At 46.7% G+C, this 12,152-nt stretch overlaps 1 protein-coding gene across 1 annotated transcript in view; it reads left to right on the top strand.

Annotated features, from left to right (window-relative positions):
• LOC119968752 (transmembrane matrix receptor MUP-4-like) overlaps nt 1-11,205 on the top strand; it is a 32,672-nt gene extending 21,467 nt beyond the window's left edge. Inside the window, exons 7-10 of the mRNA XM_038801437.1 lie at nt 608-688; nt 2,737-2,849; nt 6,110-6,305; nt 9,922-11,205. Of these exons, the coding sequence (XP_038657365.1) occupies nt 608-688; nt 2,737-2,849; nt 6,110-6,305; nt 9,922-10,112 (581 nt within the window). The 3' untranslated portion in view covers nt 10,113-11,205. The remainder of the gene's footprint in view (nt 1-607; nt 689-2,736; nt 2,850-6,109; nt 6,306-9,921) is intronic.
• Nucleotides 11,206-12,152: the final 947 nt, after the last annotated feature.

The following is a 12,152-nucleotide window of genomic DNA, read 5'->3' as shown; positions in this document are numbered from 1 at the left end:
AGGATACTTTCTATGGTGCATCTGTAAAAACTGTTGAGAGTCAATGTGGACATGCCGAATTTCTTTAGTTACCTGAGGAAGCATAGGCGCTGTTGTGCTTTCTTAGTTGTAGCGTCGACGTGGGTGGACCAGGACCGATTGTTAGTGATGTATCACTGTCATGCCTGTTGTTCTCAAGGTTTCATGCTGGGAGTGAAGCTTCACCAAATCTCCACACCACACAAATGCCATTTGACCATTTAATAGAAATTGCATTTTCTTATGATTATAAATAGGTGATAGTCAATAGTTTATTGACTATAAATAGTCAACCCAGCTCCTGTTTCACACATATCCTTGATAGTTGTCAGGAGATAGATCCATGGGTCACTTTCCCCTCCATCCAGTTCAAAACTGCCCTCCCAGCTGCGGTCAAGTAACTCAACACAGGCCAAGAATACAGGACTGCAATCATCAGGCTGATATTCTTAATGGTGCATTAACCAGTCCTTTTAATCATTGGGTCTTCAGGAAGATTCAAGGGCCTCGTTTGAATGATGTGTTTATATTTCATGGACCCATCAAAAGTATTCAATAATGGCTAAAATTTTCAATTTGTAACCTACAGATCCTAATTCATGTTTCATAAAACAGACGAACATCTGTGATTTGTCCAAATGTTCAACAATGGATGTCAGTGAATGCAACAGTAAGTATCGTTATCTTCACTGGTATTTGAGATTCCGCCCAGATCTGTTCCAACATCCAGTCCAGTTGCCTTTGGAAAATTTGATTTAGTGTATGGTGCCTCACTGGAGGTTTTTTTCTCTTTATTCGTTTATGGGATGTGGGCGTCGCTGGCCAGCATTTATTGCCCACCTCGGAGGGCATTTAAGAGTCAAACACATTGCTGGAGTCAGATATAGGGCAGATTAGGTAAGGATGGCAGATTTCCCTCACTAAAGGACATTACTGAACCAGGTGGATTTTTAATGACCATTGACAATGGTTTCATGGTCATCATTGGACTTTTAATTCCAGATTTTGCATTGAATTCAAATTCCACCATCGACCCATGTCCCGAGAGCATTATCCTGGATTACTAGTGCAGTGACAATTCCACTGCTCCACTGCCTCCTGGAAATGACAGGGGATGAGGAAAATAACAGTGCATTAATTCTGCACTTGGAGCTTTTGTTTGGTGTTCTCTGAAGAATAAGATGGATGGACTTTTTTTCCTTCTTGCCATTGGATTTTTTCGAAGTTGAATTTTGAGAGAAAACAAAGGGCGGGTTTCTCCAATAATGGGGCTATGTTCCCACGCCCGCGGAATAAAAGCTTGCGAATCACTCTGGAGTTACCTGGAGTAAGTCGAAGCTGATTCTGCGATTTGCAGGGGGCTAGCAGGGCCCTGGAGTGCTCCTTGCAACTCCGGCTGCCGATACGGGGTCCTGCACTTCGAGTCGGGGGTCCGCGCATACCGGCACCAAAACCATTTGCCCCTCCCCCCCCGATCGCGTGCCTTAGCCATCTTGGAGGACCACCCACCCCCTCGCCAAAGGATCCCCACGCCCCCCTCCCCCACCGTGAAGACCGCAGACTGTGTTCGCAGTCCCCATGCCGAGTGCCCACCGGGTGGAACCATGAGAGAACCACGCCGGCGGGAACTCGGCCAGTTGACTTTGGAGAATCGCCATGGAAGTCTTTTTCTTTTTTTTTTAAATAAATTTAGAGTACCCAATTCATTTTTTTCCAATTAAGGGGCAATTTAGCGTGGCCAATCCACCTACCCTGCACATCTTTGGGTTGTGGGGGCGAAACCCACGCAGACACGGGGAGAATGTGCAAACTCCACACGGACAGTGACCCAGAGCCGGGATCGAACCTGGGACCTCGGCGCCGTGAGGCTGCAGTGCTAACCCACTGCGCCACCATGCTGCCCCTTGGAAGTCTTTTTCAATGGCCCCCGATCGCCGCCATGTCGACCACATGCTCCCAATTCGCGGCAATTCTCCTGATCGTGGGTTTGACGCCCATTCTCCGCCACCCCAGCGCCGAGCGCGATTCCGGCGCGAAGGCTCAGAGAATTCCGCCCAAAGCCTATTTGGGAGAAATAGATCGTAAAGTAAGGCGGAAAGATGACCAAAAACGGGACAGGGAGGGTTGAGTCATGCGGGAAGACTGGAGTTATTGAAAGAGAGAGATTAAGAGAACATTGGATGTAAAGGAGCAAGTGAGTTGAAAGAAGTTAAGGCTGTGGTCGAGAGGCGAGTGGAGAGCGGGATTGTGCAGGATGGGAGTTGAATGCGAGTCGGGGCTGTAGCAAAGAGAGAGGAGAGTGTGAGGGCCATACAGAAAGGCGGTGCTACGATTCCTCTAATATATTTGCAGCAACAATTTTCAATACAATCTTGGAACTAAGGAATTATAATGGAAATAAAAGTGAGAAGAATTTGTGACCTTAACATAGAAACTGAATTAAATAGAAAGGAGAGTGTTGCGAAATGGATCATACACTCTAAGTGTGTTAAATTATGTCTGCACGGCCTTGGCTAATTACCCCACCGGTCTTTCCGGCCGCAGTGCCGCGGAACCCGCTGTGGGGAATGTGCCAGTTAAATTTACACTGATGTTTAGCGGGACTGGATGTTCCTGGTGACAGGCAAGGGTGGAAAATCCTGCCCTTAATTGTGACAACCCAGATGCAAGACTGACTTGTGAGAGTGAGTAATGACTGACTGACCCTTCTTTCCACAGCCAAAAAAGCATTCAGAATCAAGGCAACATTGAGATCCAGAAAATTCAACAACCAGCTGAGGAATCCCAGCAGTGTAGCCTACAGGAATTTATCAGCTGAAATCAGAAGTGCGGTAAGTTTAAAAACAACCATCCCTCTTTACAATTGTGGTCTGAGGGCAGATCCCGGATGGTGCGATTGACCGTGGCTTGGCCGAGATATTTAATTGATTCAATGCTCACCTTTCTGAAGGTGCCCCAAAGCTGAGGCTCCCTCGCGCTCTCTTGTGCCCAGCCAGCATTCACCTGTCTCCGTGGCATTGCCGAAGTTCCAGAGCTGCCTCTAATGGGGCAGGCAGTGTGGATGGTCAGATCACCCACGTCTTTAATTGGCCATCACCCACTGCCCGCCGGCTCCCAATGACCTCTTCCTGCCAATATTGGGGGCATGGCCCATCTCCTGCCTGGGTGTGCCGGCCACCCGAAACCCACCCTGATGATGGGACCTCCACCACTTCAGCAAAATTTCACCCACAGATACAATTTATGACCCCTGGAAATAATGCATCTCAGACAATATCCAATCAGTGCCCTGTTATATGGTTACAGGGAATCAGCCTCAGAGTTGGTTGTTTAAAGGTGTTTATGGACCTGTAGACAGTCACTGGAGGACAATTGTCCTCTTGACTTCCCCAATCATTTGTATTAATTTCCCTCTATTTTAAAAATGGAATTATTGGTGATGATACCAGATGATTTCATATCGAGTTACATTTAATAGATGTATCATTGAGAAATTATATATCTGAGAAATTCTGTCATCTGTAGTAAGTTTGCAGGTGACATCACGATTGGTGCCATAGTGGACAATGAAGAAGGTTATCTAGGATTGCAATGGGATCTTGATTAATTGGACCAGTGGGCCGATGAAGTTTAATTTAGATAAATGTGAGGTGATCAAACCGGGGCAAATCAAATTAATGGTAGGGAGTTGGGGAGAGTTATAGAACAAAGAGATCTCGGGGAAAAGGTTCATAGCTCCATAAAAGTGGAATCGCAGGCGGACAGGGTGGTGAAGGAGGTATTCGGCAGGCTTGGTTTCATTGGTCAGAACAATGAATACAGGAGTTGGGACGTCTTGTTGAAGTTGTACAATTAGTAAGGCCCACTTGGAATACTGTGTACAATTCTGGTCACCCTATTAAAGAAAGGATATTATTAAACTGGAAAGAATGCAGAAAAGATTTACTAGGATGCTACCAGGACTTGATGGTTTGAGTTAGAAGGAGAGGCCATATAGACTGGGACTTTTTTCCCTGAAGCGTAGGAGGCTTAGGGGTGAACTTATGGAGGTCTATAAAATAATGAGGGGCGTAGATGAGGTAGATAGTCAACATCTTTTCCCAAAAGTAGTGGAGTCTAAAACTGGAGGGCAGTGGTTTAAGGGGAGAGATACAAAAGGGTCCAGAGGGACAATTATTTCACGCAGACGGTGGTGAATGTCTGGAACGAGCTGCCAGAGGCAGCAGTAGAGGTGGGTACAATTTTGTCTTTTAAAAAGCATTTAGACAGTTATAAGAGGTATAGAGGGATATGGGCCAAATGCAGGCAATTGGGACTAGCTCAGTGATAGAAACTGGGCGGCATGGACAAGTTGGGCCAAACGTCCTGTTTCCATGCAGTAAACATCTATCACTCCATAAAGAGTAAAGGAGCTTCCATTGGCTGTAAAAAATAGAAAATGCTACAATTCACAGTGTAAAGATGATACTCAGGAAAGGTGAGTAAGCTCGTTTGTAAGATTGATACAAATATTGGAGAAAGAGAACAACAGGAAGATACGTTTAGGATCAGTGAGTGATTTAGGAGGTTGTTTTTGGGTGGCATGGTGGCACAGTGGTTAGCACCGCTGCCTCACAGTGCCAGGGACCCGGGCAATTTAGCACGGCCAATCCACCTAACCTGGACTGTGGGAGCAAACTGGAGCACCCGGAGGAAACCCAGGCAGACACGGTGAGAACGTGCAAATTCCACACAGAATCACCCACGGCTGGAATTGAACCCGGGTCCTGGGCATTGTTTGGCACCAGTGCTAACCACTGCGCCACGGTGATGATGATGTAGATAACACATTCGATTAACTACTCACTGGCATTCCTTTTAATCATCGAACTAACTATTCCGATGATCATGAGACTGGATTGTTCCCCATTAGTCTCTAGGTCAGTGTCAAAACAACAAACTTCCATGGTTTGTACAGCACATACCATCCACAGGACTGACACAAAAGAAATGTCTGTCGGACATCTGGATGAAATTACTCCTTCATCACTGGTTCTAATTCACTCACCAATGTTGGAACAAATGGTGGGCAAAATTCTCCGACCCCACACTGGGTCGGAGAATCTTCCGGGGCCGCCGAAAATCCTGCCCCCGCCGTGGCAGAAATTCTCCGCCACCCGGGAATTGGCGGGGGTGGGAATCGCGCCGCGCTGAGCGGCGTGCCCCCCACGGCGATTCTCCGGCCTGCAATGGGCCGAAGTCCCGCCGCTGGGAGGCCTCTCCCGCCGCCGTGGTTTGAACCACCTCGGGTGGCGGCGGGATCGGCGGCGTGAGCAGGCCCCCGGGGTCCTGGGGGGGGGGGGGGGGCGCGGGGCGAACGGACCCCGGGGGGGTGCCCCCACGGTGGCCAGGCCCTTGATCGGGGCCCACCGATCGGCGGGCGGGCCAGTGCCATGGGGGCACTCTTTCTCTTCCGCCGCCGCCACGGCTTCCACCATGGCGGAGGCGGAAGAGAAACCCGCAGCGCGCATGCGCCGGAGGTGTCGTCAGCAGCAGCTGGCCGCTGACGTCACCGCCGGCGCATGCGCGAACCGGCGAAGGCCTTTCGGCCAGCCCGGGCGGCGGGCGTCAAATGCCGCTGGCGCCGGGACCCCCCGCCCTGCCGTTGAGGGGAGAATGCCACCCGGTATCTCTTGAAATTTCCTGCTGTATATTATTTTAAATTAAAACAAGTGATTTTACACCACACCCTTAGCCCAGTAGCAGGGTTTATTTATGATTTCTGCTTTCCAGTAAACAATTTTTTGGAAATCAGAATTAATTGTTAAATCCAGGCTCTATTTGCCAATATGAACACGGTGGGGAAACATGAGGATAATTTCAGTTCTTGAGATATTTATGCCAAGAGATATTGTGATCTCATTGTGAAGACAAGAATGGTGTTAGAATGGTAACATTTGGGTAATCCTAGAGCTGCCAACTCAGACACACCCTACCTTACTAATGAGATGTGTGAGAGGATGAATGGAACTAGAAGACATTCTTAACAATAGTTGCTGGTGCTTTCCTTGTTATTACAGTGAAAACTAATATTTGTGTTTATTCTTTTCAGGTTGTGAAAACAGTACAAAATAAACTGATGGATGACAATTTTAATATCACCATCATTGGTTTTCAAAATGGAAGTGTGATAGCGAATCTCCTGGCTTTCCTGGACATCAACTCAAATGTTTCCACAGGCACACTGCTCAGTGTTTTTGGCGATGCGCTCAAGGCTGTCGATAACCAAAGCTTTGCCAATGTAACAGGTAGGCACTCTGATAGTCATAGAAAGAAATAACTTGCATTTATATAGCACCTTAGACAACCTCAGAATGGTCCAAAGTGCTAGACCGACGACAAAATGTGGTTGCAACTTGCCCAGGTCCGGACTTGCCGGGGATTACGTCATTTCTGAATTTTCTGGATTATAGAATGGGATTGGAAAACCGAACCACAAGTGTGTGAACCGGAAAACACAGCAGATGTACATTTTTACCAAAAGTTTGATAAAAGTAGTGATAAAAATTGTTTTAGTTACCCAAATACCTCCTTCTGCTCCCAGAGGAGTGAACTGAAAAGATGTTTTGGTCTGATCAAAAGAGTCCCAGACTATTGGTGTTTTCATACAATAGGTGCTGGACTGGAGAGGTTACAGTGTAATTCATTTCTTAAAAATAAATTTAGAGTACCCAATTATTTATTCCAATTAAGGGGCAATTTAGCGTGACCAATCCACCTAACCTGCACATCTTTGGGTTGTGGGGCTGAAACCCAGGCAGACACAGGGAGAATGTGCAAACTCCACACAGACAGTAACCCGGGACAGAATCGAACACATGTACTCAGCCTCGTAGCAGCAGTGCTAACCACTGCCCCGACCTGCTGCCCATTACAGAGTAATTCTGAAGTGTTCTCAATGTTGTCATATAGGGAAATGTGGCAACAAATTTATGTGTAGCACACCATTCCACAAAGAGCATTACGGCCGTGACCAGATTGTCTGCGTTAATGTTGTTGACTGAGGGATAAATATTGCTCAGGACACGAGGAACAAATCCTCTGGTTCTCTTCGAAAGAGTGCAGGGTACTTTATGTTCACCTGAAAGGGAGGATGGAACCTTAGTTAGTTTAATGCCTGATCTGAAAGACAAAAGCAGCAACACTGCAGCATTTTCTCAGTATTACATGGGAGTGTCAGCCTAGATTATGTTCTCAAGACCTGTAAGGGGAGGGGGTTGGGGGGGGGGGGGGTTTCAACCCATGACCTTCCGACCCAGAGGTAGAAGTATAATAATGCTAATCTTTATTGTCACAAGTAGGCTTACATTAACACTGCAAAGAAGTTACTGAATACTGCTCACAGTGTCTGGATAGTTTCCTTACATTTTGCAATGGTTCTAATTCATGATCTTAAATACTCTGGAATATAAAAGGAACATTAACAAGGGTCCAGTTGCCTTGGTTTGTTTAGTATATTTATATATCACATCTTTAACATACATCTCAGGGAATTTGAATTTCAGGGGTGGAGGAGGGTGGGTTTTGTCTTTATTCTTTCATGAGATGTGGGTATTTCAGGCACGACCATATCAGAGCCAACCACATTACTCTGAACCAAACCAAGTAAGGATGGCAGATTTCCTGCCTTAAAGTACTTTAGTGAACCAGGTGGGTCTTTTTGACAATTAGGCTTTTAGTTCCTGATATTTATTTATCAAACTCAAAATTCACCTCCTGCCATAGAAGCTCAGAAAATAGGACCAGGAGGAGGCCGTTCGGCCCTTCGAGCCTGCTCCGCCATTCATTGTGATCATGGCTGATCAGCCAGTTCAATAGCCTGATCCCGCCTTCTCCCCATATCCTTTGTTCCCCTTCGTCCCAAGTGCAATATCTTTTTTTAAAAATAAATTTAGAGTACCCAATTATTTTTTTCAATTAAGGGGCAATTTAAGTGTGGCCAATCCACCTAGCTTCACACATTTTTGGGTTGTGGGGGTGAAACCCACGCAAACACGGGGAGAATGTGCAAACTCCACACGGACAGTGACCCAGAGCTGGGATTGAACCTGGGACCTCAGCGCCGTAGGCAGCAATGCTAACCACTATGCCACCGTGCTGCCCCCAAGTGCAATATCTAACTGCTTCTGGAAAGCATACAATGTTTTGACCTCACGTGCTTCCTGTGGTAATGAGTTGCACAGACTCACCACTCTCCGGGCGAAGAAATTTCTCCTCATCTATCCTAAATGGTCTTCCCTGTATCCTCAGGATGTCACCTCTGGTTATGGATACCCCCACCATCGGGAAGGTCCTTCTTGCATCTATCCTATCTAGTCCCGTTAGCATTTTATAAGTTTTTATGAGATTCCTCCTTCATTCTTCTGAACTCCAGCAAAAACAATCCTACCCAACACAATCTCTCCTCATATGTCAGTCCCACATTCCAGGAATCAGTCAGGTAAACATTCGCTGCACAATCTCTATAGCAAGAACATCCTTTCTCAAATAAGGAGACCAAAAAACTGCACACAATATTCCAGGTGTTGCCTCACCAAGGCCCTGTGTAATTGCAGCAAGACATCCCTGCTCCTGTACTCGTATCTTCTCGCCATGAATGCCAGCATACCACTTGCTTTCTTTACCACCTGCTGTCCCGATGTCAGGCCAACCAGTCTATAATTCCCCGTTTTGTCTCTCCCTCCTTTGTTAAAAAGTGGGGTTACATTAGCTACCCTCCAATCCATTGGAACACTTCCAGAGTCTATAGAATGCTGGAAAATGATCACCACTGCATCCACTTTATTAATAACTCCGAATTCTCTTCACCGGTGAACATCCCCAGCAAGTGTCCTCGAATGAATGCTACCAAATCCTCTCAGCAGGTGCAAAAAGCCCAGTTATCCTTCCTCATTTTTATACTCTTTATGCAAGCAATGTCCAGCTCAAGAATTTACACCTGTGTCAACACAAATAATAACTTCCAACCACATTTTGACCTTACTGTACCTGATAATCTTACCTCAACTCATACCCTTTTGACCAGAAACCCATATTCAGAGCATTCTTCTAGTCCATCAGTAAGGGGAGCGGGAGTGCTGGAGCTCAAATGGGCAAAATGTATTCGAGGTATAAGACCATAAGACATAGGAGCAGAATTAGGCCACTTGGCCCATCGAGTCTGCTCCGCCATTCAATCACGGCTGATATTTTCTCATCCTCATTCTCCTGCCTTCTCCCCATAACCCCTGATCCTCTTATTAATCAAGAACCTATCTATCTCTGTCTTAAAGTCACTCAATGATTTGACCTCCACAGCCTTCTGTGGCAAAGAGTTCCACAGATTCGCCACCCTCTGGCTGAAGAAATTCCTCCTGATCTCAGTTTTACAAAATGGACCCTTTAGTCTGAGATGGTGTCCTCTGGTGAGCTCCATGTGTTCTTTCTTAAAGCCACATTGCATTTTTTGGCGCTTACAGACTTCTTATCAACATTCTGATAATACATACAAATTAAGACAGTTTATCACTAAGCTTATGTACAGTACATATTTGGCAATTTAAGCACTACTAATGACACAAATGCGCCAAGAAAGTGAAGTCTAACGATTGTTTCCTGCATTTTTTTGTCCCACGTGAAAAGGGCTCCTCCTGGCCAGGCATCCAGCTCCTGGCACATTTGGCTGGGTGAAGAAGCCAAGGTTGCTTTCCTGCTCGAGCATCAGGTTAAAATTGCAGATCAGGTCACTGTGTGCATTTAAAGAGAATCCTGTTGGCTTGGAATGGGGCATACAATGGAACAACTCCCCTTGAGACACAAACTACCAGGAATGTTGCTGAATCATGATAGGTCTTTAAACACACTTTCTATCTTATCCTGTTCCAGGTATTACACAAGCGCCAACGCCCCCGGTGCGGGAAGATTCCGGATTCCGAGTGTCCACAATAGTACTGGGAGTTCTTCTAGGTTTGGCTCTGCTGATTTTGCTGGCAATGGTTGTGGCAAAGATCCATGCGGCGAAAAATTCTGGGACATATTCTTTGAATTCCATTGATACACCCGCCCAAAATCCGTGATCTGATGCATAGTTTGCCATGGAAAACTTCAAAATGGACACATTTATTTACTTGGGGTGTGTGTGATGTTTAAAACCAATCTTGAGGTACTTTAAAAATTCATGTAAGGAAAGTAATGCTGTCAAGAAATACCAATGCTCAAATGTTCCAGTCTCTGACAATCTGGAGATCAGACTTCTGGCGGAGAATATGGGTAAGGACACAGTGGAGGATCTGCCGCGATCAGCTCCATAAGAATTGGCTGGGAAGGTTCAACTTTGAATGGGCAATTCTCCTGCTCTCTGGGACCCTCCGCAAATGTATCTGACTCGGGTCAGAGATTTTGGACGGATCTGCTGTACAAACTTGAATAGGTATCAAGGGAATGTTAGACCTAAAAATCCCAGTCCAATCCTGGATAACTCCACAGCTGAACACTCTACCGCCTTGACTCACACTGATGCCACCCTCCCCCACCCAAATCACTGCATACCCTCGCCTTCCCACCCACCCAACCAAGCGACCAGCACTGTCAACCAAACAGCTAATCCCTTGACCTCCCAACCACCCCCCCAACCCTATATTTAATAAGAGCACGGTTAATCTTCTACCTCAGTGCCACATCCCTCTGCCCATATCTTGTTTCCCATCGTGTCCAAAAATCTACTGACCTCAGCCTTGAATATATTTAACAACTAAATAACCAAAGCCCTCTGGGGTAAAGAATACAAAGATTCACAACCCTTTGAGTAAAGCAAGTTCTTGTCATCTCGGTCCTGAACAGCTCATTTAAAGATTAGTGATTCCGCTTATTCAGGGCGTGATTCAGTGGCCTCATCGCACCCGACCTGGTGTCGGGCGAGTCTGCTGAATCTTGCGCGATTCCCAATGCTCGAAACGCCTCGTGATCCAGATCACCGTATTTTAAAGAGCTATTAGGAACTCAGTGGCCACGCGTAAGAGACCCCAGCGGGGCATCATTTAGAATTAGTCCATAGAAATGTGGACTAGTCGGAGTGGCACTAGGGGGTTGTCTCCCAGGTCAATGGAGACACCCGGGTGGTCGGGGTCAGGGCAGGGTGGCGCCTTGACTCTCCCTCTGGCACCCAGTCACCTTGGCACTTCCAGCCTGGCAGCGCCACCCAGGCCTTCTTGCACTGCCAGGGTACCCAGCATGCCCGGTGAGATTGGCACTGCCAGGCTCGCAGTTCCAGGATGTCCGGGTGTCAGTTTGGTATTGCCAGGTGTCGGGCCTGGTTGGGGGGGGGGGGGGGGGGGGGGGTTCTTGCCAGATTTGGGAGAGGGGGCATTCCAGGGGACCTGGAAGAGGGGTCAGACGGGTTATAAACGGGGGAGCGGGAGTGCGGGAAGATCAGGGCAGCCTTCCAAAGTGACGCCGCAATCTGCGGAGGAATTTCCTGCAGCTCACTAGCGCGAAATCCCTTTAAGTGCTGCCTTGGTGGAAAGATTCCAACCCCCCCCCCCCCCCCCAATACACCAGAGCGGAATGTTTCTCGCCGTTGCAGGCACAGAGAAATACCTCGCTAAACATGCCATTCAGCAGATATTAACTCAAATTCGTTGAATCGTACCCGCCTTTTCTTTTTCAGTATATAGCTTATTCAGCGAGTGGGAGACTATTGAGCAATGTTCATATTGCCTGATTGATAAATATCAGCGGTGGTTCAGTGAACGATACATCAGTACCCCAAAAGCATCACTCAAGGGCATTAAGAACTCTTTCCAAATGGGATTTGAGGAACAAGGTTATATTTTTAAAGAGTGCTGATGATAAAGCATTGCCCAACGTAACAAGACCTTGAAGAAGGTTTGAGATTCTTCCACAGGTTATATTTTTAAGAGCTCTCAGCACGTTTGAAGAAATATTTTAAACTTGATGTAAACAGGTGAAAGGAATTATATTTTAGAGTGAGGACATCAATTGCTTGGGACCTGATTTATTAATTTTATTTTGAAACCATGCAAGTTAGTCCATTGCAACTGGGAGAGATTGGATGGTGCTGTGCCTGAGGAGATGCAATGATGTGCACTCAATGTTTA

Source organism: Scyliorhinus canicula, chromosome 7 (genome assembly GCF_902713615.1).
Source record: "Scyliorhinus canicula chromosome 7, sScyCan1.1, whole genome shotgun sequence".
NCBI lineage: Eukaryota > Metazoa > Chordata > Chondrichthyes > Carcharhiniformes > Scyliorhinidae > Scyliorhinus > Scyliorhinus canicula.
The sequence above is the reverse complement of the archived record's forward strand: the minus strand, read 5'-3'. Positions and strand labels throughout refer to the sequence as shown.